At 35.5% G+C, this 27,157-nt stretch overlaps 2 protein-coding genes and 1 pseudogene across 2 annotated transcripts; 2 read left to right on the top strand and 1 right to left on the bottom strand.

Annotated features, from left to right (window-relative positions):
• On the bottom strand, positions 1,293–5,308 carry LOC18790202 (indole-3-pyruvate monooxygenase YUCCA6). Its single transcript, XM_007222869.2, has 4 exons — positions 3,910–5,308; positions 2,960–3,208; positions 2,542–2,664; positions 1,293–2,326 (listed from the first exon to the last, which is right to left on the bottom strand). The coding sequence occupies exons 1-4, from the start codon at positions 4,735–4,737 to the stop codon at positions 2,093–2,095; spliced, it is 1,434 nt and encodes a 477-aa protein (XP_007222931.2). The 5' UTR covers positions 4,738–5,308; the 3' UTR covers positions 1,293–2,092.
• Positions 19,741–21,771, top strand: LOC18789398 (BURP domain protein RD22). Its single transcript, XM_020554837.1, has 3 exons — positions 19,741–19,893; positions 19,991–20,096; positions 20,603–21,771. The coding sequence occupies exons 1-3, from the start codon at positions 19,855–19,857 to the stop codon at positions 21,550–21,552; spliced, it is 1,095 nt and encodes a 364-aa protein (XP_020410426.1). The 5' UTR covers positions 19,741–19,854; the 3' UTR covers positions 21,553–21,771.
• On the top strand, positions 24,797–25,633 carry LOC109947475 (annotated as a pseudogene).

Raw genomic sequence — 27,157 nt, forward strand, 5'->3', positions numbered from 1 at the left:
TTTGTGTTCACATGCATGGAGATTTGAATCATCCTACCATTTGAGTTAAGGTTTCTAGAAAAGTAAACAACTGTAATCAATTAGAAAGATTTTGTAGATCTTATTGGATGGTGGATGAAAGAATTTAGCCAAAGCAGTTGTAATTACGAGGGAATTTAGTCGAGGGCAAAGTAATATGATGACAATGTCCTTGGGATCCATCCATGACATTTGACTTAACGTTTGTAGGTAATCACTTAGTTAGATCAAGTAGATCTTTCTAGATAATGATGAAAGAAATTAGTTATAGTTAAGAGGGAATTTAGTCGAGGTCAAATATGCTAATATTTTAGTTTGGGATCTCCAGTTTCTACGTTCACACACACTGTCATCAACGACTGTCACTTGTTCATATTTACGAGGACAATTGATGTTAGCATTTTTCTGTTATATGATGAATAATTTCGGGATAAATGTTAGACTCTTGAAGTCTAACCATCGGGAGAGTCTTATCTTACCCAAGGTCATCACCACCGGGATTGTAGTGACATGTGTTTGTAATGCTTAATTAACTTCAAAATCAAGCAAGAACCAGTTTTGTCAACCACCACACCCTCATTTTCTCTAAGTTTGGGTATGATAAGTAAGATTTTGGGTGCATCCCGAGTGGTTAATAGCTTGCTTCATTTGTCTTTTTCAAGCAATTTCCAAGGTGTGAGAAATATATGCATGCCTGCTGGTATACAGTAAAACTCCATATTGCTCCAATAGCTCAGTAAGTGAGAGCTGTATCGTGCTGCTTTAGGAAAAAACACGATCAAAAGATTTCAATTATGGGTTGACTAATAATGTGAGCACTATATTTACTATATATGATGGAGCAATATATCTTAGATGATTAATAAGTTTCATGCCCAAGTAAAGGGCTATGATTAAAACGTGGGGTCTTTTCGCTTTCTGAGATTTTGATCATATAATATGTATAATTGGATTGAAAAAGTGGTGGTCCAGCATTACCTTTTTTTTGTTGGAAGACATTTTCTATTGAAATGGGAGATAGTATACTAAACTCACATACATTACACGAACGGTAGGACTCGAACTCAGAACATTTCCTTGAAGAGCAAATGCTCCAAATCACTGAACCAGTGGATCATTTGCAGTGGTCCAGCCTTACTTGGGAGTAAGAAATCATTTTGACAGCGAAATTTGCATGCCATGGCAGTAATAAAAATGGGTACATGATGCATATCTAGGTCCTCTACAAAAAGGAAAAGAGTAGGGTAAAAAAAGAGAGTAAAAGGGTAGGGTAAAAACGAAAATTGAAGTCAGTGTATATGATTTTCATTGTTTATCAGTAGAAGTCAATTTTCCATTGAAGTTGTCTGAAGATCTACACCCTTCAAAAAAAAATTCAAAAGAACAAAAAACCCTAGCTAGATTGAAAATGAATAACCACACACAAGGCTAGCTAATGTTAATCTCTCAAATCTCATCCCAGCCGCTCCCTCCCCAACACCCCCAAAATGGAAATTAATACAGGCAAAAAACACAATCACATGCGTACACTGGAAAAAAAATACCAAATCCTACCCTTTTAAATCTCTCTCACGGATCTCTATTTCTCTATGAAAAGTAATACCTAATTAGAGCTAGAGATCAATAATGGTAATGTACAAGAAGTGTACAACTAGTAGTTGTTGAGGTCCCCTCCTCCCCCCTGCAAAAACAATACCACCACACCATGCTTTCTTTCCCTCTCAAAGTTCCTCTTTCCCAATGCCCTGCAGCAAGCTTGCTTCTTGTCAATCTCAAAAGTAAAGGGATCATAGACCTAATTCTCACCCTTTTAATCCACCCCATTTCCCACAATTTATTTTTTTTGGTTGTGGGTTTTCCATTTTTCTTTTCCTCAATTGGAGAAGCATGCCAACTTTTCCTTGGTTGCAACAATTTTTTTTTTTTTGCTTATGGAAAAAACCATATATAAAAAAACCCCTCCAAATGATCATTTGGTTTGATTTTTTTCTTGGCGAAAGCCAAAATCTCCATGTCTCTCTTTCTCTGTCTCCCAGCTGCCTTTCTGTGTCTTTAGCTCATCAAATCAAAATCATCATGGTGATGATGATGATGATAGTGGAAAAAGCGAACCTTTAAAGGGAGTACAATGCTTTGCCTCAGCTTTCCAACACCGTTCAATGTCCTCAGCAATTCTTTTGGAATCCATTGTGGCACCAAGTATTCCGCGTTTGGTGAACCCCACGGCATACAACCCACATTCACCTTTCCAACCATTTGGAAATGGCCTTCTAGGCAACCCATCTTCCTTTGAAAACATATCTCCCTCCTACAATGACGCAATATTGCAATTAGAAAAGCATAACTCAATATATAAATTAGGGTAAACTTTTATTGCCGGACTTATGTTGTTAGACAAATCCTTTTGAATTTAGACCACGTATTCATGCAAGATTCAACATGTTCACTAGTTCAGATTCATTTTCATTTGAGACAAAGTAAAAAGAAAATAGGGTTACATAGTAGTGGGATTTAAGTTGGTACCTTTAGCCAAATGGGTACATTGCTTCTGTAACCTGTTGCTAAGACAATGGCATCAAAGTTCTCCGTCCGTCCATTGATAAATTCTATAGCATGACATTTTAGCCTCTTGATAGCTGGACGTACCTACAAATTTAACAGTATAACAAGTGAGAAAATCATGTTTTTGTTTTTGCCTTAATTCCGGAAAAGAACTAGTGTTGATACATAAGGTTTTAAATTACTGTGTGACAGCATGTTAGACTGTTTGATAAGAAAAACAAAATTACTTGCTGGCATGAGTATTTCATGAAAAAGCATATCTAGGTGCCATCATTGATAAAGTACTGGAAATATAAAAAGCCAAGCTTTCCAAAGACAAAAAAATAAAGAAAAAAAATAAAGTGAGATTAAGATTTGACTTGATGAAAAAGCTTAGTACCTCAATGTCTCCACTTTCGATCTTGGCCAGTGTACCAACGTCTAAGACCGGTGTCTTTCCAGACAAGTTCTTGAGCTCCAAGGGACCTAATTTGGGGCGGTCCAATCCGAGTCGGGAGGTGTTGCCGAGAAGAAGCCGAGACACAACCAGCAAGAGGCGATCTACCAGCCTTATAGGCAGCCACTTGAGCAACAACATGGACAGCCCAAAAGTTGATTTTCCAAGCATCTCTCTCGGTAAGACATGTACCTAATTTATTCAAAAAAAAGAAACCCAAAAAATATATAGTTAAAATTACATTCGGAAAAAGGTCAAAAAGGCAATCAAAATTGAACATGGAAGTGATGTGTGAGCCCCATTTATGTTGTTTGCTTTGCCTGGCTAAGCAACTAGCTAGCTAGCTAGCTAAGGACTGAGAATATTAAGGTTACTGATATTTCTTTTTCAAAACATAAAAAGAAAAGGGGAGCTTGGGAAATCAAAAGGGTATGCTGAGTTTCTTCTGACCAATGTTACGCATGCTTGGGGAGTCCCAAGAAAGTGAAAGATCGAAGGAAATTTGTTTTGCCAAAAATGGAGGTTTTTTATATTCTTCTTGCTTAATCATCTTTGAGAAACCGTTGGAACTTGAAGTAATAAGTGGGTTGGGTTGGGGCTGTTTCTTTTTTGGACAAAAACCAGTCAATGGCTCTAACTGTCATGAGAACTTGAAAGATATAGCATAGCAAGAGAGAACAAATTTCTGAAAATGGGTTTTTCTTAGAATCTAAAAACTCATTCAAAGTTTAAGTCTTTGTGTAGTGAAAAAGAGAGGAAGAAACCAAAATCAAAAACTCAAAGACTGCAAAAACCTTAAGAACACTTTAATGGCATTTGTTTGAAGATTGAGAGATTGAGAGATTGAGAGATTGAGAGATTGAGAGATTGAGAGAGAGAGAGAGAGTTCTTACTGTATCTCTAACCACAAGAGAAGGCCTTGCATTATGATTGCATAGATCTAAACACACCTCCATGCCTGAATTTCCACAACCAACAACCAAAACTTTCTTCCCTCTAAACTCTTCACCACTTTTGTACGAACTTGTGTGCCTAATAGGCCCTCCAAACTCAGCCATTCCCTCGAGCTTAGGCACCACCGCCTCGGCATTCTCACCGGTAGCAGCAATCAACCACCGACACACATACTCCGTCTCATCGCCGCCCTTGGCTCCGGTGGTCCTCACGCGCCAAAACCCGAGCTTGGAATCAAACTCGGCACTGGCCACGGCCTCATTGAACCGTGGCCTAATGTCGAACTTGGTAGCATAATCTTCAAGGTACTGAATGAATTGCTGCTTTGTAGGGTAAGTGGGGAAATCATTGGGAAAAGGCATGAAGGGTAGCTCACAAAATTGCTTAGGCAAGTGAAGTCGAAGGCGATCGTAGGTCTTGAGCTGCCACAAGGAGGCTATGCAATTGGATCTCTCTAGGATCACACTTGGTACACCTTTTAATTGGAGGCATGCGGCTGTAGCAAGCCCTGATGGACCTGCACCTACGATCACCGGCCCGGGAACACACACTACGATTCGGGGCGATGGCGATGGTGACGACGACGACGACGATGATGATGATGATGGAGATGATGGTGGTGATGGTGATGGTGATGAGGAGGAAGAGGAAGAGCAGGAGGAGGAGGAGGACTTGCTCTTCATTTTTTCAATGAAAATAGGATCATGGGCTTGCTTGCCTTGTATTTCTCTTGTGTTGTAGTAGGCCATGGACATATGTGACAACATGTAACAAAATTATTAATGCAAGAAGAGAAGAAATGAAAAGTTGAGGCAGAGGAGTTGAGTGGTCTAAGAGAAAGAAGAGAAGTGAGAGGAGCCCATTTGGGAGAGGGAGAGGGGGGGAGGTGTTTTTGTGTGTGTGATTTTAGTCCAAGTTTTTGAGTGTTTTTATGAGGGATTAAGGTGGAGATTATGGGAACAGAGTTAGTGGCGAAATGTTTCTCTCTTTCTCTCTCTCTTATCAAGGAAAGATTAGGCTTGGGAGAGAATAATTCCTTGAATTTTGGAGTGGATTAAGAGGGTCTTATCCATTTGTGAGAATGAGTAATTCGTTTTTTTCTAATCTTAATTTTCTGTGTGTTGTTCAATGGGGTGTTTAAGCGGAGGAATGAGCTACAACTACGGGACTAATTCAGCATTCAACACAATGAGAGAGAGAGAGAGAGAGAGAGAGAGAGAGAGAGAGAGAGAGAGATGGTGATATGTCTATTTATATTCCTTATTGTTCTCACACAAGAATTTATATGAGGAAACGCAAAGTGCTAAAGAGAAGTAATGCAAGTGGGGACATGATATATTAATATTAACATTATAAAAACATTCTTTTAAAAAATATATTTTCTTATCCGACAGAGTTCAATTTGAAACACTGTTCATGAAAATTGATTATTGTTTGAATGCGTAAGTCTTTTAGCATGACACATAAAATTAACAGTCTATTTATTTGTCGTTAAGATTAATAAAATTATTATAAAAAAATTCTTAAAAGACAGAAATTCATTAATGAAATCCTCAAATAATTCGAATTAGGATAAGTGGTCATGAATCTAGATGATTAAGCGAGTGAATTATTGAGATTGGATAATACGGATCGGACCGACTTGGCTTGGGCCTCGGGCGGGTGGCATATGAATTGTAACCCAGATGTCATCCACATTACCTTGGGATATTTTTAGATGCTGTGGTTGATTTGTAATCATGGAAATTAAAGTAGCCTTCAGCTGGTAGCTATAAACAAAAAAGAGGTTTTGGATAAATAATAATTAAACTCAAATTTTTGAAAATGATAATCTTTTTTTTTTCCTGGCAAAGAAGAAAGAAAAATAAATATTTTGAAATTCCTGTATTTGGATTGGGGAGTTAGCGAGAAAATTTCAAGCATGTCGAATTATTTAGAACTCTATAGAATTTGGATGACTCTTTTTTTTTTTTTAAATTGTTAAAAATTATAGTTTTATTTAATACTGAAACGGTAGTAGGCTTGTCATTTTATTGGTGTCCATATAATTTTAATGTGGTAAACAACAACATGATGGCAGTAGTGACGACAATGAAGGTTGTGCTTACGTGTCATCCTATTGAATTTGGGAAATATGTTTTTTTTTAAAAATTTAAATACAAGCGGTTTAGGTAGATGAGTTTTCTCACACACACTGTTAAGGTGTTATGAGGGTTCGAAACTAAGACCACTAATCTACAAATTAAGGCATTTTCCACTGAATTAGACTCTTTTGGTGGAAAATATACTTTAGACTTAGAGCATTATTACTTTTCAGTTTTGGCCTAAACTTATTTTTTGAAATTCACATGGGACTTATTAATGGGAGAGAGAATTGGGGGAAAGAGGTTGAAAAATTATGGCTGGTTGTTAGTGTTGTGGAAAATATATAGCCCGGTAGTTAGTGATAGTCAGAAGATAGAAGTCAAAGGGTGTCTGAGGTTGAAAACGAAGGATACTTAAAAGCCATGTGTGCATGACCATAAAATCCACACTGTGAAAATTAATTTCTAACTTCTTGAAGTGTAAGGCATGTTTCCTAATCCGTAATTAAATTAGAAGGATGAATTAAATTGAGGAGGAATTGGATTGAGGAGAATTATATTCCGGATTCCTATTGAATTCCTTGATGTGAAGTAAGAATTGAATTCCTCCAAAATCAAGAATTGAATTCCTAATTTTGTGTGGGTCTCACTTACTTTTCAATTCCTTAATGTGAAGTAAATGCATGAATCCTCTATAGGTGGAAATCAATTCTTGATGAGAATTCCAATTCCTTATTAGTAAACATACCATAAAAGTATCATTTTTTTAGATAAGTTATTTACTGCCCAACACAAAGTTATTGATGCAAAAACCGAATTCTTGTTGCGTTACTTGACCTAGAAGAGTAATGTTAAACGAGGTTCTAAGTTCGAATTTTCTATCTTCATTGATAAAACAAAATACCATCATATTTTATGTTGAAAAATAAGAATCATCATGTTGATAAAAAAATAATATATATATATATATATAATAAAAAAGAGCCGAAAATACATGCATGAAGACCTAGCTATTTTCCTCAGACGTTAAAACATTGTAGCTAGCAAGCTAGCCTATATCCAAGCATGCATACCTAATCATTGGAAAATATCAACGAACTAAGAGCTTTGTGGAAAAGAGGCCCATACAATTATTAATGACTTGGACGTACGAATTAGATGGCCACCTTTGAGAGACAATGCAGGTGGTTATCGACTTCTCTTCATAACAAATCATATCGACACTCATTGGTGACATGAAGTATGAACTTCCTGGTTCAATGGAAGTAGATTCTTCGTCTTCTAATCCCCTCAGTGCTCGATTTATCTGTCCCACTCAAAATTTCCATTGAAATGATGTCTTTATTTGTTCTTAGAGCTGTGCTTCGGTGACTTGCCATGTGTGAGTGGGGAACTCCCTTTAACATTCGCGCATGCAACAAAATGAGATAAGTTATTGTCACATCTTGAGAATACAGTATGTGTGTAATATACGAAATTTGTGACGAAATAAGTGTATAAAATAAATAGTTGCATTTATTTTATCTATTACATTTTTTTTAATGTGATCGATGATGGAGAGATATATTTATAGATAAATAGAGGAATTTATGTGAGAGTTTATGAGTAGGTGGAAGGAGATAGAATCTAGCTATCATATGTATGCATTATACTTGGTGTCCGTAGTCCTGTATAGTAATGCAGTCCTTGTACATTTGAACATTTCTGAAACACATTGCTTTCAAGCCAGAGATCAGCTTTGTGAGAATTATTTATTTATTTTATTTTGCATTTATCATGGATAAGGTCAATTGATGATGAAATGGTTTGTGCTTCAGTAAAGGTTGGGGTAGCCTTGATGTATGCCCTTTTTTTAATTATATATTTTTTGTATGTATTATGTATTATATATGACCTTTCTTTTTTCTTTTTTCTTTTTGTTGGGTGAAAATACAGGCGCGTTTGGTATAGGGTAATATCATGGAATGGTGGGGACTGATATGCCACCAAATTTGGTGCATGAAAAAAATCGCAGAGAGCATCTCCATTAGGAAAATTGGTGTTTTCTTTTTTGGAAATAGGAACAATATAAGTTAATTGCCATATATATTGTTAGAATTGACTCCATTTGACTTTTTTTTTTTAAAAAAAAAAAATAGAGAAAAGTGTTAATTATATTCATAAATTAGGCACAAAGACTTTGAGCCACAAGGGCAAATACAAATGCCTACAAAGGGGTAATATAAATATGGAAGCATAGTAACCACATAGGGTTAATCTAGATACAAGTAGGGGTGGGCATCGGGACCGAAAAACCGGAACACCGAACCGAACCGGTGAAAAAAAACCGGAAAAAAAACCGATTGACCAAAAAAGTCAACAAACCGGACCGGATCCGGACCGAACCGGTTCCGGTTCTGGTTTTACATCTCTCCGCACCGGACAGGACCGAACCGGACCGGTCATATATTTTATATTTATATTTTTACAAAATTTTAAAATCTAATGCCATTTTTTAACTTCTATAATCACTAATTTTCCAAGTTCAACTTCAAAAAATTTCTAAATGTATGAATTGGATTATTTGTTCATTTTTAAGCTAAAAAAATAAGTTTTTTATTATAATTTTTTTATTAAAAATTTTTTTTTAAAAAAAAAATTAATAAATTAATAATCTAGTTCAAAACCGAAACCGGTTAGAACCGAACCGGCCGGTTTTCGAAATTTTTTTTGCCTAAACCGGACCGAACCGGACCGGTTAAATAATACCGATTTCGGTTCCGATTTGAGGTGAGAACCGGACCGAACCGGACCGCGCCCACCCCTAGATACAAGCCACAAAAGGTCAGAGAAATTTCGTCATAAAAGCTGCATGCCTGAACAAACCAGACATGAATCACAGCGCCCAAATCTACCAATACAACTTCAACTAACTCTCACAAGTACAAAATACAAGTAGAGACTAGAAAACAATCAAACATCCAACTCACGAGGAGTTGATGCAATTATTACAAAATAAGAAAATCGCAAACAAACAACCAAAAACCAACATAGCCACTATCGCCGTTGTTGGCACCGTCACGACAGACGTCATCGCAGCTTTGGAGATAGAGAACACCACTGAGATTGCAGCCAGTCACCTTACAACTAAAACACCAACCACAAATCCAAGCAGATCTAGACACAAGTAACCTCCCCACAATTAAACCCCCAAATCCAGTAGACGGGGAAGGAGAAAATAAATGGGGTGGGGAGGTAGGGAAAAGAGAGAGAGATGAAGAGAGGAGAAGTGGCCTTCTGCCCCCCTCCCCGGAACACAGCAAAAGATGTTTGAGAGAGAGAAGAGAGAGGCTAGGGTTTAGAGAATTGTTGACTCCATTTGACTTTAGTTGCATGCCCGAAGGAAGAATATGGGGCCCTAACTTTTATATTAATTTTTTTTTTGGTATAATAAATTATAAATATCAATGAAAAAATAGAGTTAGAATTAGGATTAATCATGAATGTCATCTGCCAAAAGTCTTGATTATTAAAATAATAACATTTTAATACAATTGTATACTAATCCATAAAATAATATGCTTATACATATTTATGTCCAACTAGTTGCTTTATTTTTATAGAGTGTGCTTGGACCTATATGCGCATGTCCCAATCCTGAAAGATGTTCCTAAAATTTTCTAAGCCACTATGGTGTCTTGCAACTTAATAGTATGACAAATGCATTTCAAAGTTTTGAGAATTGCCTCATTATTTGGTGGAGCAGCAAACAACCATATGTTCTTTCCACTATTATTGCGCTGCCAATAAATTTCCCCCAACATCACATCAACATCAAAACATTTAAACATTCCTAGACATGTATATATAAATTTTTTCTTTTTAGAATGGAGATAGGAAATCCCGATGAGTCGAACTCTCACCTTATGTATAGAGATAACTGTTCCATTATTATATCTGTCTTCATCTTAACTTTCTTGTATACAAGCTATAATGTCAAATTCATGTACTTAACCTTTTCCTTGTTCCTCTTTCCTTTTCTGAACTTGTTCCTTTTCGTAACACTTAGAATTTAGACTACTCAAATTAATCGCCATAAAAAAAAATTAATTAAAATAAAAAAAAAGAGATGGAGAAATGCGAAGAACCTAGCTAGAAAGGCAAAGGCAGAAAGCTAGGATTAACCTTTGCATGAACTCTAATAAAAATGATAAAACGAGCCGAAAGCATAAAGCCAAGAGGGGTAGCTTAATTAACTTAGCTTCTTCTTCTCTGTGCAAACAAAAATTATTATTGAAAATGAGATGAGATCAAAAAAGTTGTTACTATATTTAGTAATATTCCTCTCTCCCTCTCATATGGGAACTGAAAACTCGAATCTCAGCTAACCCAATGCCAATCGAAAAAACCTACCTAGCCTATAAGTCTATAATTCTATAAGTCTACAAGTCTATAAGTCTACAAGTCTAGTGCCCTTAAATATTGCATTGTAAAAGTAAAAGGAGAGAGAATGTCATCAAGTTTGGGATGGTGGGGCCTATGGAAGCCCAACCTAGCCAATTATTTTGGGCTTCCTTTTGCACGCGGACTCTTTCAGATTCAGACCAAGACCTACTTATAAATTTTGGTTTTAAAGTGTTTAATATATTTATTTAAAAATATTTTAAGTATTTTTAAATTGAGCAATACGTGAGCAAGGCAGTCAGCATGCATACATGAGGTTGATCCCTTTAAAAATCTAGACTATTGTAATTATGTTAGAGACACAATCATAAAATTTTTAAAAAAATTGCAAAAGGAAAAGAGGAGCAGGAAAATTCATAAAATAAAATAAAAGGTTTAAGTGGCGATGAATTTATGCTTTAAAATATTAATAATTGAATATGAATGATTATATCATTCTTGATTATTGATGATTGATGATGTATAAGAGATATACTTAAATTTACAGTTAATAATCATTCACATGCACGTCAACGAACATTCAAACTCGTATTCATCATAATTTGAACAAGCCTAATAAGTAAGCTTTGACTTGGGGGAGTATAGCCATCACGCGCTCTCTCTAGCTCTGCAAAACATAAATTTGTATGGCAAAGAATGCGAATTGGAATTATGTGTGGGCTGTTGTGGCATGTCTAATCAAATATTCACCTTTACTTATTCGATTACTTAATTATGCCTACTTTACCTACAAAAAAATTTGGTTTGTTAACATTGATTGAAAGCTAAATACACCTGCTATAAAAAAAATTTAAAAAAAAAAGAAGAAGCTAAATACATACCACTTGCAGGTACAACTAATAAACACTTGCATAGATTAGTTCCTTTTTTTTTTCCCTCTCTTTTTTATGCAAATCTTCATTGGGCATCATAAATTGCATATAGCCCACATGAAATCTAATGATGGGTACACACCATAATGCTCTTTTTTTTGTTTTTCCTTTTTTTTGGGGGTTCTTAGAAGCTTCATTATCTTGCACTCTGCAGTCGGTTCCAATTAAAAAGTCCTTAATTACTACTTATGAATCAATCCACTATGAGTTTAGAGATATTTCTTTGGGCTAAATGATGTTTATACAAACTGGTAGGGCAGTCAAAGAGATTTAAAGATAATTAAGAAGTGACAGTTAGGTTTAGTTTAGGCTCTAATCTTGATCCAAACATGAAATGGGAATTAGAGGATCAAAAGCAAGATTATCTTTAAACCATCACACTTTAGAAAGCACCCACACTCTGCCTGGTTCCACTTCCACTAACCTAATCTTTGCTCATAATGCTGGAAATTCTTCAACTTTTCTTAAATTATGATAATTTTGCTAGTAGCTAGCCAGCCACCAAATTCTCATAAAGAAGGTGATCCCCCTAGCCTAGGCCTATCATGTTGTTTTATTAATTTATTTCAGAAAATGATAAAAATACAACATAGGTAATTTTTTTACAGTAGATTTCAACTACTTACTCCATTAAAAATAAACCCCATTATAAAATCTTAATCGTTTCTTGTCCCTTATAGTTTCACTGCTTGCATAATCAGAATTGCACTCAAAAGTCAAAATTAGAAAAAGTAAAAAAGTAAAAAGTGAATGCGGCAAAACTCAACCACTGATTAAGCATGTTCGAGAAGAAAAGAATAATACAAAATCAGTACTTAGCTCAATAATTACCTGTTGAAAATGAAGACTCGCGTGCACAAATCAGTACTTTAACCCACTAAAAGTACCCTAATCGTTGCTTGAGTTGACATTAATCCTTTGTGTTTCTTTAATTAAACATCTTTAATTAAACCAAAGGCATTGTGGGGGATGATCCTACAAAATTCTGCTATGATTAGTTTAGTATTGGTAAGTTGTACTATGGATATATTTATAAAACCAATCTAATAATCATCACGAAATTAAGTGGGGACGTGAGGAAAAGAGAACTTAAAGCAATTCACTTTGAAACTACTTAAAGAAATTAAATTTAAGCACTCAAACATGAATAATTTAATATGTTAATGGGAAAGATGGTATTGGTATATCTATATAGTGTAACAATTAGGCACATTAGGAAGCCTAAATTTGAAAGTAACTTTAAGTGTCAAGTTTAAATTTCACTTTTAATTAAAGCACAACAATAGATAAGGAAAAAAAAAAATATCATTCACATTCCTGCCAATAACTGTATGGCATGTGTGCATAAGTACCTTATGCTTTTGATGAATTATTTTTGTACGCATACGTCAAATCGTTATTTGTTTAGAGCCCAGAAAAGAAGGCAAATAATATTCTAATTTAAAATGAAGTCCTTTAATATATATTTCAACCATTCCTTTTTCTTTTTCTTTTTTGGCCTTCTGAATGTGTTTGCATCAGAAAAGCAAAGTGAGCTCATTCATATTTGAGATTCTGAGAGTAAGTTAACAGGCAACTCAGAACAACCACATATAAAATTAATATTTTATGTCTTGACTTGTGAATGATAAAGTGTTAGTGTTACACATTTTTGATAGTGTAAATCCAGAAAGAAGTTAAATGTCTTCTTCTGCCGCACCTGTATTTAAAATTTTAAATCCCTAGTGGATGTACATGTAAGCCATGTAAGACTTACACTGCATGCTTTTTATATTTATTTTAAATTATAAAACAAACAGGACATTTCTTCCTTTGTAAGTTTTTAAAGAGGTCTTGGTATGTCTTAATTCTGCGTTTTAGTAGCCTCCCATTCACTTAAACTTTTCGCATACCAAAATTAAAAAAAGAAGAATTTGCATAGACCCCATTTTACTATTTTCCCCAACTGTGATTTCTGTTTTTAGTAATGCATGTAATTTTCTTTAAGAATCTGCCTCACAATACAAGCACAGTAATATGATTTGATGATGCTTTTGTCCATGTGGACTTTTGTCTACATGGAAAGCTGAAGCTATGGCCTATGTTGCCCTAGCTCTCTCACCCTGATGATTGCAAACGCCCAATTTAATAAGTTCAAACAAGAGCTTTTTAAACCCTTTTCAAAACACAATAATACTTTATATTCCATCAAGTATCATTGTTCCACAAGTGAGATCTATTTGATGGAGACACCTTGATATGAGCAGCAAAATAATCAACACATAAACATATAAAAAAATAATAATAATTAATGTCATGGTTGTTAATTAATATAGAATTAGAGGGAAATTATAGAGAAATTAAGAATTTTGTAATTAAAATTATGAATATAATTCTTCCACTCCCTCCATGGAGATGGAGATGGAGCCTACCATGTAGAAGAGACAGAATCAGTGTGGGTCATGCCCTCCACTCCAATAACCCTTAGCCTTTTTACACTCCCAAAACCTCCATAGCAATTCATATAATTTATATATGTCAAGCTCAAAGCTTGATTAGACAATTGTGGAGATGCAATTAATTTAACTTTCCCTTGATTAAAAAGAGCATTAATCCAAACCACATACTTTATTAAATTTAAATTAGCTAGCATCCCACTAATTTCCAAAATGCTTATAAACCAGTTTTCAGCATGGGAATGAGCCAAGAGATAATATTTCTAAATGATTATCTGAAAGATGCTTATGCCCTAGAAACTGTTAGCTGCTATAGGATGATCTAATCCAATCATTAATTATAACTCTAAATCAGAATTATTAGTTTAATTAAACATCCAATAATTTGGATGGAATTCGAACTAAACATCTAATCAGAATTATTTGTTTAATTAATGCACAAAACTTATATAATACTACTCTTCTATTTGTTTTTTTCTGCTCTCTTTTTCAGTGTGATTAGATTCGTTTCCTTTTCTAGTGACCAAAAGATCAGTAGTGTCACTGTTGCAACTTGCAACATGAGCAATGAGCATACACTGAATAGAGCCTTCTCTTTTCTCTTTTTTTTCATGGGATTTACTTTGCCTTTCGGATGCATCATAGGACATTTATTGTGTAAAGAGCCTTTTGATGGGTCAATTATATGAAGGTTTTAATTATTGTATGCTTACACTCGTGGTTCCATACGATATATGAATATTACAAATAAAATGGAAAGCTAGGGTTCATCTCTTGGCTGCCAAACTTCTTTTTGTCGAATTTGAAATCAATTTATTGTTTAATAGAATTAGGAGTGTACTGCGTCGGATTCTAACATCAATGTAAATGTAGTTAAGTTCATTATCATGCGGTGGATCTCGCGCATAGTTTTGTTAGAACTCAAAGCATATAGAGAAAAGGTTATTGGAGTCTAGACTTTGTTGGGTGTGACCACAAAATCAACTAAATCAAGTAATCATATCGGAAAATCATGTATTAACATAAACAATTAAAGATCAATGATCGTTTAGGCCAATAAGGTTCTAATAACATGCAAAACTTAGTCAACAATCTTCATTAAGAAAATGGGGGAGAAAAGGGAAAGGAACTACGAAGGAATTGCCGACCTTCTTTACAAACCCCACTCTTTTGAGCTCAAACAAAAACTAAAGTGTCTCAAATCTTTCATTTTGGCACAATGTTCTTGTCATTCACTATTTATAAACAATAAAAAATCATGACCACCCATCACAATTACTATGACTATATAGCTAGGAGAATCACCTTGCACAACAATTGCTTTTTTAAATTTTTTAAAAACATTTCTTGGTAATGTGGGGGCCAAAGCCCCCCCAATTGCACAAGAATTGCTTTCATGACATGCTTAAGCTGTCCACATTGATTTGGATTCAAACTGAACATCATCACAATAATTTCCCAAACATTTCCTCAAGAGAACAATTCATCACACTATGCAAACCGCCCCACCAATATTACTTTGACAAACAAAACCCCACAAGAATTGACTAATTTTAAGAGTCTCTAGCTATAAAGGAAAAAAGAAAAATCTCCTAATTAGTGGATGACACACCCCACCAAAGTTTACTAACCTAAAACAACAACAACAAGGCCTTGATAAAGGCAATAAAATAAAAGGCAGATTAGTGGGCAAAAGGAGGTTTTTAGATATATACACCTGAAACTTGCTTGCTTACATCTGAGAGTAAAAAAAAGAATAAAAATTTTGGACAAAAAGAAAGTAAAAAAAGAAGATAGTAGTGCGCTAGCCCACCATAGCTCCATGGCTCCATAGGACATAGGACTTTGAGATGGGTTATTTTTATTGGTAAAAAGGTTCAATTTCATCACAAATTTCTTGTTTGCATCCTCTTGAGATTAATTTATTCCTTGGGATTGACTTTCTGTTTAGGCCCACGTCCTGGATCAATGGCAAAATAATTGGTGTAGCGATCTCGAATTTTGATTTTCTGCCAAAACCCATAACATAGACCCATTTGGGCTTTTAATCCAAAGAAGAAAATACCCATATGGGCAGATTGGGACTTAAGAATGTAAATTTTCATAGTTGCTATGAACAGCAACAAAAATAATAATTACACCCAACCCAACTCCTAAAAGAATTTGGTTGTGGTTGATTTGTGTTGTTCTTCTTATTTGCCAACTCTTTGGGTGGTTGTTTCCTTTCCCGTTTTGGTTTTGTTTAGGCCTTTCATGTGGTTTGTGTTTTTGTACATTGTTGTTATGTTATATCGGGTTTTTTCATCTTTTCTTTGTTATAACTTATTTTTTGATACAAGCGATATTGGGAGAGGAAGGATCGAACTAAGAACATTAGGTGCAGAATAAATGTTCTTAACCACTTGAGCTACAAGCTTCTTACTCTTTCATAACATATACTCAGAAAATTGTTGTTAACACTCCAAAAAAAAGGAATCTTTTATATTTATGAGTGCAACTTACCACTTATAGTTAGGAAATTGTTGAGTTATATTTTTGTGATGTGGGAGTGAAGAACGAACTGTTTTGAAGTGCATAATTGGAGTTCAAGCAAACCATAGTGCATAATTGGAGCTTAATAAGCGTTAACGTTAATTGTCCGATAAATTGTGAATATAAACTGTTAATTAAGTTAATTTTTGTCCAAATATGTGATTCAGATTCACTGACAACAACATATAAATGTGCATAGACAGGCTCACTTGGGCTATAGCCCTAACTAAACAGGTCTATTGCCCGTCCTTGTAAGTGCGGCAAAAAAAGAAAATGCAATATCAAAAGTAAATGTATTTTGGAGTGGCTAGGGAACCAATCATATTAAATGGGATAGATGAAAAATTGTTCTTTCCATGATAGAATGTAAATAAAATTCAAGATATTATTAGGAGAAAAATGGTCACTTTTGATTTTTAAATAGTATAGAATATAGCCGCGCGGCTATGCTCGTTAAATATATTCGAATATTTAAATTGGTGTCGGCCTTTTTCTCTCTGTGTCACCGTCACTCTCATCTTCCAATTCCGTTTTTTCAAACACTTAAAAAAAAAATATTGGGATGTTTATACGGTTTCCCTTGAAAATGTGGTGAAAAGGAAAGCAAAGTGAAGATATCATGAATTTGGGTTTATGTTATTGGGCATACGAGTAAATATGTACCTATTAGAAAAACAATGGTCCTGTTATTGGAGCAGAAGTGAATTTCCAGCTAGCCTTGAGGGTATTGTTTTAAGATGTGACGATCATATCAGTTTACGAGTAAATTGAATAACATATTTATTTTTTCGAGAGTATAGTATTTCCTTTTATTATTATTATTGATAATGTTGGCGATGGTGGTAGGATTGAAGAAATTGTGTTTGTAACAAATTAAGATGGGGATGGTGGTGTTTATTCCTTTTAACATGGTGTATAGTTTTCCCAGGTTTTCTTTCCCTTTCTATTTTTCTTCTAGGGTTTGAAAACTTTTGTAATGGGGTGGCTTGATGAAGCATTGGATTTACATAGTATAGCACAATGCAAAAATTCCTAAAAGTAACAAACTTGAATTTTTAAATAGTACAGCCGCACGGCTATACTGTTTAAAATATATGAAAATTTACACAGTATAGCCGTGCGGCTATACTCTCCAAATATTTAATCAGTATAGCCGCCTGGCTATACTCGTTGAATGTATACGAATATTTAAATAGTATAGCCGCGCGTATATACTATATATATATGTATATAAGACAGACCAGTACAATGAAATGGGCCACTCTTATCACTCAACACCATGGACCCAAAAGCAAGTAGGGGATGTATGACCTATGGGCCTATCTATTTATTGTGACTGGCCCTTAAGCTTTGTCCACTAAGGTGAGCTCTTCAAATATGGAGTTCAAGCAAACAAGAGTGCATTATTGGAGGGTAATAAGGGTTAAAGTTGATTGCCCGATAAATTGTGAATACGAATCTTTGATTAAGTTAATTTTTGTTAAAATATGTGATTTAGATTTATTGGCAATAACATATAAGCATATAGAGACAAACTCAAGATTTCAAAATGAAGTGAGTTAGATTTATATTATATGTGGATTGTTAGATTTTATACTGAGTTAAACCTTAAAATCTATATACTAAATACTAATTATAAGAAGAAGAAAAGAAAAACTCACATGGGCTATAGCCCTAAATAAACAAGTATATTTTCCGTCCTTGTAAGTCGGCACAAAAAAAAAAAAAAAAAAAAAGCAATATCAAAAGTAAATGTGTTTTGGAGTGGCTAGAGAATTAATTATATTATTTCCACAAAAAAAGAAAAAATAAAAAGAGAATTAATTATATTAAATGGGATAGATAAAAAATTGTTCTTTCCATGATAAAATGTAAAGAAAATTCAAGATATTATTAGGAGAAAAATGGTTAATAATTTGTCCATTGTCAAATAACCTAAATTAACCACACATGCATTCATATAGGGGGACCACACATGACATATATATATTGCGTGTGTATCCCGGCTACTTGGAAACTTTGGAGGACATGTTTTGATGCATGATCAACCTTCAGTATTAATGCATCTTAATATAATTGATTGTACTAAATGTTTGTGATTATGTAATTTTCAGTGCATCTCTCTAGGCCATAGCAAGTCAATTCATAAAATTTTAAGTAAATTTCATTTTTTTCCACTGAATGATTTAGATTTCAAACACGTCATTTTCTAATTTATAACGTGGATTTTATGAAGTAATGACTTCTTTTTTGACAACGTGGCAATAAGTTGGCAAGTTGCATAGTACATTAGTATATCACCTTATGTACAATCTTTCTAATAAAGATGAAGCCCAACTAATACAATGAGGCCCATTTATTTAAAAAAAGAAATAAAAGTATCCAAATAAAATTCCGTATTTAATAAATAGGTAAAAACAATTACATAAAGTTTTTCTGAAAGACAAGTAGAGATCAAATGACAACACCCAAACATAGAATCCGATTTCCATAAATATGATAAATATTTTCATCTTTTTCTTTTTTATGTTTTTCCGACATTATTTGGGGGTGTTGGTGAGATTTGGCCCAAAAGAAAATCTTCATAAACTTTTGCAAACAAGATTGCAGAGAAGTAATAACATATTTTCTCCAACCATCACAATTTACTTCTGAACTTAACAAATGAAGAAATGAGACCAAACACTTTCTTCCCAAAACTAACTTGTGCATCAAATTCACGTCTCTACAAAACAAACGTGTGCATCAAATTCTCACATTACTTTTCCGAATATAGAAAGTGACATGGAAGCAAACGCAAAGGGAAAATAATTGGTGATATCCACCAAAAAATCTGAAAAGAAGATGACATGCAACATCTTACTAAACCCTAATAAATGGGGCAGTTAGTTGTTCGTTCAATTTGATCAGAAGAAAGGAAAAAAAGTCGCACTTAATAAAGCTTGTCCATTCTTTTTGTTATCTGTTGAAGTGATCGAAGAACTATAGTGTAGTGTTAGAGAATGATCATGTAATATTTATTGATATTATACATTAATGCAGAAATTTTAACTATATTATTCACTCATATTATAATACGTGAATGTAAACGTCATCTAATATACTATACAAAACCAATGACCAGTCGAAGATATATTACAAAATCTTTTGAGTCTTTGCTATCAGATTTGCACTCACTCAGTGACAAGTTCCATCTGCCAACAAACACCCTATATTGTTTAATCTCAAGCACTTGTCCTGTGCCCCCTCCTGGGCCTCCGCGTGTCCCAATCGACATAAATGAATTGGAGTGAGTGAGGCAAGGGCAGTTGAAGTAATTATGATCCAGTCGACAATGCTGGTGGAGTGTTATTTCTTGACCAATCAACTCTCTTACATGGTGCATTTCTCTCTATAAATGCTGAAGCTACTGCTCTTGTTGGTACCATATTAACAAGCTCAGCTCTGAGTTTTCTTTCTTGCTTGCTTCCGTTCATCCATCAATCAAAGCTTTCTGTTGCAATTTTTTGGAAGTCTCGATGGGTTTTCGTCTTCCTCACATCTTTGCTTTTCTCACTGTAAAGCTTTGTAACTTTGATTTGTTTTCATTTTTTCATGCCTGCTAGTTTAATTTTCTCATCTCATACGTACTAATGAGAGTTCAAAATGTTGCAGCTCACACTGGTGGCAAGCCATGCTGCTCTACCACCTCAGCTTTACTGGAACTCTGTCTTGCCAAACACTCAAATGCCAAAATCCATCAGTGAACTTCTCCAGCCTGGTTAGTATTTAGAATCTGATACAAGCTCATATATTTTGTGTTTCTGTAAGTGATTTGATCCTTTGGCATAGTTAATTTGTATTGTAAAAGAGGAAGGGAGAGGAGTGGCTTAAAAGGAATACTTCATTAAAATCGGATTCTCTAGCTTCCATAGAACATTAATTTTGAGTTACATGTACTCTTCTTTTTTTAAATTGTTACATATATATATATATATATGTGTCAATAAAAGGCACAATTAAAAAAGTCATGCCAAATTGACCAGGATAGAATCGTGTAAACTGTTATTGGCACTTAAAAAAAGTCATTTAGCACTTCCCACCGTGCAATTTTTCCCTCATGATTTTACAGGGGAGGGGTGCATAACGATTTTTGTGGGTGCTAATGATAGCTCCCTGTAAAACCTTTTATATATGATCTGAAAATTTTAAGAAACATGTCTCAGTTCTAACTAAATTTCACTCATCTTCTCACTTGTTCTCCATTTATGTGGTTAAATTTTGTAGACTTTGCTGAAGAAAAGGGCACCACTGTCGGCGTTGGGAAGGGAGGGGTGAATGTCCAAGCCGGGAAAGGGAAGCCAGGCGGCGGCACCAACGTGAATGTCGGAGGCAAAGGCGGTGGTGTCGGGGTGACCACCGGGAAGCCTGGAGGAGGAACCAACGTTGGTGTTGGCAAAGGAGGAGTGTCTGTGAACACAGGGCACAAGGGAAAGCCTGTGTATGTTGGAGTGAAGCCAGGACCAAACCCTTTCAACTACGTATATGCAGCCACTGAGACTCAGCTACATGGAAATCGAAACGCAGCTATTTTCTTCTTGGAGAAGGACATACGTCCTGGCACAAGCATGACCTTGACGTTCTCTGGAAACTCAAACACCGCGGCTTTCGTGCCACGCACAACAGCGGATTCCATCCCCTTCTCGTCCAACAAGCTGCCAGAGATTTTCAGCCAGTTTTCGGTGAAGCCGGAGTCTGTGGAAGCTGATATAATCAAGGGGACAATTGAAGAGTGTGAGAGCTCAGGCATCAGAGGAGAGGAGAAGTATTGTGCTACCTCTTTGGAGTCAATGGTTGACTTCAGCACTTCCAAGCTTGGAGGAAACATTCAAGCAATCTCAACAGAGGCAGAGAAAGGAGCCACGTTGCAGAAGTACACTATTACCCCTGGAGTGAAGAAGCTGGCAGCTGGTAAATCAGTTGTGTGCCACAAGCAGACCTATCCTTACGCTGTTTTCTACTGCCATGCAACAAAAACAACAAGAGCTTATGTGGTGCCTCTGAAGGGTGCTGATGGGTTGGAGGCTAAAGCAGTAGCAGTTTGCCACACAGACACATCAGAGTGGAACCCAAAGCATTTGGCCTTCCAAGTGCTAAAAGTTAAGCCAGGAACCGTTGCCGTCTGCCATTTCCTTCCGAAAGATCACATTGTCTGGGTTCCAAAGAAATCTACATGATTTTTTGAACCCAGATATGATCAGTTCTACATATATGGTCACCTTAGCATAGTGCCAAACAGTTTGAAATTAAACCGATCGAATCCATCCGATTACTTCTCGTCACTATGTATTTCAGCAACCTACATATATACTCATAAAGCATCCTGTAGTGGACATGTTCTACTTTCAGTTAATAGATAATATGATTTGGCCTTCTGTTGCTACTTGTGTTCTGCTTATAAGCACTCCATTTTGTCCCTGAATCAGAAATTAAATGCTCCATTTTAAATAGAATAAAATTCAGGCTACTACATCAAACATCTCAGAAATTAAATGCTCCATTTGTGGGCAGGAGACGTATTATTCATTTATTATTATGAATCACAACACGAAAATTATGTTATTTTATACAAATTCGAAAAGAAAATTGAAGAAGTTGAGAGGTTAGCTTGCTACACAATCCATTGGAATCGGCAGAAGAGCGGTGAGGCTGCTTCATCACTACAACAATACGGACACTAAGATGGAATAGACCCGCCAATATGCCCAACGTCCCTGCTGCAATATGATGAGAGGCTATTCCTCCAGGAACAAAAGGATCAAAACCCTCCACACCTCGAGCTGGATTTACGGATTGTACCCTTCCGGTTAGTCCTTAAGAATCAGACACCCATATTTCAGAACCATACAATCCTGTTACATGAAATGCACCAAAACTTGGTTTATGATTCACTCAGTTCTTTAATTTTCCAATCCGAAGCAAGGAAGAATAAAGGACCAAAAAAATAAGAAGAAAAAGAAGTAGGTAACTCGAAACCAAATTATAAAGGAAAGATTTCGTTGCAATCAATATAGTAATAATAAGTAATATAATGATTTCTAACTATATTTTTAATTAAGAATGGGCGTAGATGACACTAAACCGACAACGGAACCTCTTAAATTTGTCGTCTCTATTTACAAGACGACAGAAAACACACTCATATGAAGTCGACGGTTTTAATTGGACCTTCATCTAAGTTAAATGCAGAACTTTAATTTTTAGCAAATGGAATATCAAAGTGCCATAAGAGTTCGAGTATGAGAACAAACCCTTTTTCATTAAGCTAGATTCGCTGACAAAAGGGTTGATTGTAAGAACGGGATGATTGTATTTTTATGGAAGAGAAGAAGTACAACGTTGTGCGACATTAGATGGGTATAGAACTTGATGGGTCAGGCTAATTTGCTCGCTTCCTATTCTACTTATTAGCTCTACAGCTCTTTCTTTGATTAGAAGGCTTACATGCCTAATTATATGCAAGGTTGCCAACATGCCCTGCGGCCTTGTCATATCGACCTGGACATATCAATCTGCCAACCCACTATCACGAACTCCTACACAATTTCAGCACATGTGGGTATCTTCTAGTTTCTATAAATCTCAAATGTGCCACTTGCCGTTGCTTACCATATGAGCTAGCCCTGGTTTTCTTGTTTCTTTCTACTGGAGGTTTTTTTTCTTCTATTGCAAAAGTTGAGGCATGATGGAGTTTCGTGAGTTTCGTCTCTCCCACACCTTTGCTTTTCTCACAGTAAGCTCTGTAATTAATTTGAGTTTTCCCTATGATTTTAGTGAAGTAGTTCAAATGTACAGCTCACACACTGGTAGAAAGGGCGAACCATGCTGCTTTACCGCCACCTCAACTTTACTTGTTGAACTCCTTCCTGCTAGACACACCAATCTCCAAATCAACAATTAGACTACTAACTGCCATAACATATTGTGATCCCAAAAAATCCCAAACTGTTATTGCATGACAACTAATATAGAAATTAAATTTTAGGCCACTGCAGGCTCTCTATTTGTCCAAAACAAGTCCGGAAAAACAAAAGCTTAGCCACTGCATGCTCCACATTTTTCCTAAAAAAAGAAGAAGAAGAAAACAAAGATTTCAGGCCACTGCATCTGCATGCTCTGCCTTTCTGGTTTCATCCACTAGTTTTACACCTAATCACTACAAGTAGTGCAGTTGAGGTCCCTCTACAAGTAGTGCACCACCTAATTCCCCTGAAAGCTAGCTCTGAGTTTTCTTGTTTCTCTCTTCAGTGGTGTTTCTGTTGCAAAAGACCCGCCTAGCCCGCCTAGGCGGCCGATTTTTCGAAAACTTGAATGGCGTTTTTTTATTTAGATTTATTTTTTACTGGCGGGTCTGGCATCTCTGCAAATACATCAAGCTAGGGTTTTAGCGACTCACGTTTATCAACAACGTAAAGGTTAGCTCTTCCCAACAATTCACTCTGTTTTTTTTCTTCTGTGCAGTCTTTATGCTGTGACTTAGAGTGCTTTCGTTTGAAATTTCTCAAATTGTCGATAGCTCTGAACAAGTAGTCGAGTTGTTAAAATGGAGCTTTGTGATAAATATTGGGCTCTTTCTATTGAATAAGTCCATGTTTCACCTGAATTTCGTCTCTTTGAAAATTCAAACCCTAGAAGCTGAGAAATTGCAATTGAAAATCAGTATTTTCCATTTTCTGTTTTGGTTTATGTTATGTTTGGTTGCTAGGAAGCTGATGATGAACAAATATATATTCAGTTTCATGTTTCTTTTGTTGTATTGAATAGTTTAGTTACAAACTGAGTTGGTCTGGTTAACTGACCCAAAAGGAGTACGCTGCTTTCTGGGGCTCCAATTGCTGAGTCATCTCTTCTTTTGAATTTTTTCCTTTTAAATTTCATTTTGGTCAATTCTCAGTAATGTAATCTGGGTGAAATGCAGCTTTTGGATCCATAAGATGGGCAAAAAGAGTAAATAAAAAACTCCCAGAGAGATGCAAGATAATACAGCTGCTGTAGAAGAGGAAAAACCCTCATCTTTGGCCCAAAAATTGCTGAATCATTGGTTGAGATTCAGTTCAGGTTTACCTTATATTTTGGTTTAAATATTTATGTTTAAATTACTGGGCATATGAAGCCTCATCTGATCCTACTTTCTGCAACAGGAACACTTGGAGAGCAAAGAGGATGATCCTGAGTTGCTTGTTTACATTCCGTGAGTATCCACTTTTGTTGTTTTATCTTCAGGACATGAGTTAAAGAATGCATAAACATGAAATGGATGGGGACATGGAAGTCCATTGGTTGACTAGTTGTACCCATTTTTCCATATTTTCATTCAATTTCAATGGTAACATGTTTTGTTACATCTCCATAGTTGGATCTGTATGAGAGTATGGGATTGAATGAATATAGTGTTTTCTAATTAATGTTGTCTACGCCACAATGCAGGCTGCATCCCTCAAAGAAAAGATTAACCGAACGTTTGGTGGAGAGCATGTACGTTTCAAGTTTATCTTCCTTTGGTCGAGTATTATGTGGATAAATATGGAATTAAAATGCTAATTTGAACACCTTTTATCTGCAATTAGCGAGAAGTGTTTCCTATTTTTTCTTTAAAATTTGTTTTTATGAACTACCCGTAGAACAATAGCTAGTTGGTGTCTCCTATTTCAAATTAGGATGCCCAAATTTCTGACATTTAACTGTCTGAAATCACAAAAAACTTGTATTTGATAGCTTTATAGGATTTATGGTAAAGATGAGACCAGCTTATTTCTGAAACCATTATCATGTGATTCTTCTGCTTTCTGTTTTTCTTTTTATGGGTGGTGCCTTCAGATAAACAGCACAGAAAATAGATCGGTGCTTCATGTAGCTCTTCATGCTCCAAGGGATGCAGTTATACAGAGTGATGGGAAAAATGTGGTCCCAGATGTTTGGGAAGTTCTGGACAAGATCCAAAAGTTTTCTGAGATCGTAATCGAAGTGGATTTTGGGTAATCACTACAATTTTTTTTAGTATCCATTTTGGGTCCATATTGCCTGAATTGTAAAGTAATTGGCAATTCTGGTAGGTTGGTGCCACAAGAAAAACCCTGAAGGATGTCATTGCTGTTGGTATCAGCGGCAGCTTCTTAGGTCCTCTTCAAACAGGTTTAGATGATGCTTTCCATTTTGTCAATTTATAACTCTATTTTGCAGTCTTGTGTACTATTTAGTGTGAGTTTCCTTGTGAAAATGATTAAGCTTGCTTTGGAATAAACAGGTTCACTGGTTTGATTATATTATTTAAGGGGTATAGCCGCGCGGCTATACGTTTTAAATATATTATTTAGAGAATAAAGCCGCGCGGCCATACTTTTTAATATATTATTTCAAGAGTATAGCCGCACGGCTATACTAGTTTTTTTAAAAAAGAAGACCCGCCTAGGCCGCCTAGGCGGCCGATTTTTCGAAAACTTGAACGGCGTTTTTTTAAAAAAATTTTCTGGCGGGTTTGGCATCTCTGCAAATACATCAAGCTTGGGTTTTAGCGACTATATTGAAGACATCAAATCAGGTTGAGAGGGAAAATGTGAAGGAGAAGAAATTTTTTGAAGAATTAAACTTAGTTTATCTAGACTGCATTTTTTTTTCATTGCTCATAACTTCGACTCGAGTTCTTCAATTAACTGCATCTAGAATATTGGTTTTGATCATTATTTCATCCCTTTCAATCCTATTTCAATGCATTCAGACGCTGAAGAACTGTTCAACGAGCATAAAGATCAATTTTCTCCGATATGAGCAGTCGAGTGAGTGCAAAACTATGAGGGACAACAGCGTAAGTTATGATCTGCGGCAGCAAAGGTAGATGCTTGAAGATGTATTCTCCTTTGAGACATCCAGTAATTTAATTCTCGTCAAATTGACTGTAATGTTTAACTCAAGTAAATATATGCATTTCATGAACCCTCATAGGGTTCCCTTGCTTGTAGATTGACATTAATAATGGATGCCCTCTGATTTCTTATTAGTTGCAGATCAGATCATGTATTGGGTTATCTTTAATTTCTCTTAGAGATTCAATCCCACTCGAGCCTAAGCTTATAACTAGTGATCCCGATCAATCGTCAGAGACATAATATTTATTTATAATCACTAGGAGTGGGCACTCAAACCGGCGAACCGGAAATCCAAACCAAACCGCACCGAACCAAGCCAGAAAAAAACCGAGTTGACCAAAAAGTCAAAAACCGGTCAAAAACCGAACCGGACCGGTTTGGACCGGTTCCGGATCCGGTTCCATGTCTTCAAAAACCGAACCGGGCCGAACCGAACCGGTGAAACTAAAAAAATATATAATTTCAATATATATTTATATTTAATGCTATATTTTTAATTTCACTAAAAAAACATAATATTTATCCAAGTTCAATGTCAAAATATCTCTATTTTCTCACTTTAATATTTATTTTTTATATGAAATTGAATAATTTGTTAATTTTCAAGTAAAAAACTAATATTTCAGTTGAGAATTGTATTAAAAAGTAATTTTAAAAAATAATTTTTATAATCTGGTTCAAAACCGAACCGGAACCGGAACCGGACAGAAACCGGTTCAAACCGAACTGGACAGTTTTTGAAATTTTTTTTATTAAAACCGAACCGAACCAAACCGGATGAATAGTATTGGATCGGTTCTAATTTGAGGCAAAAATCGGTCCAAACCGAACCGTGCCCACCCCTAATAATCACAACATGAAAATTATGTCATTTAAATCAAACAAGTTGAGAGGTTACCTTGCTACACAAATCCATGGC

This window comes from Prunus persica, chromosome G1 (genome assembly GCF_000346465.2).
Source record: "Prunus persica cultivar Lovell chromosome G1, Prunus_persica_NCBIv2, whole genome shotgun sequence".
Taxonomy (NCBI): Eukaryota; Viridiplantae; Streptophyta; class Magnoliopsida; order Rosales; family Rosaceae; genus Prunus; species Prunus persica.

Bases quoted from the DNA above. Each gene is read 5' to 3' on its own strand.
- LOC18790202 (XM_007222869.2), bottom strand. From the start codon at position 4,737: ATGTTGTCACATATGTCCATGGCCTACTACAACACAAGAGAAATACAA. The intron at 3,209-3,909 runs GTAAGAACTCTC...TGAATAAATTAG, and splicing joins CTCTTGTGGTTAGAGATACA to GTACATGTCTTACCGAGAGA. The intron at 2,327-2,541 runs GTACCAACTTAA...GCGTCATTGTAG, and splicing joins ATGTACCCATTTGGCTAAAG to GAGGGAGATATGTTTTCAAA.
- LOC18789398 (XM_020554837.1), top strand. From the start codon at position 19,855: ATGGGTTTTCGTCTTCCTCACATCTTTGCTTTTCTCACT. The intron at 19,894-19,990 runs GTAAAGCTTTGT...AAAATGTTGCAG, and splicing joins ACATCTTTGCTTTTCTCACT to CTCACACTGGTGGCAAGCCA. The intron at 20,097-20,602 runs GTTAGTATTTAG...TAAATTTTGTAG, and splicing joins CAGTGAACTTCTCCAGCCTG to ACTTTGCTGAAGAAAAGGGC.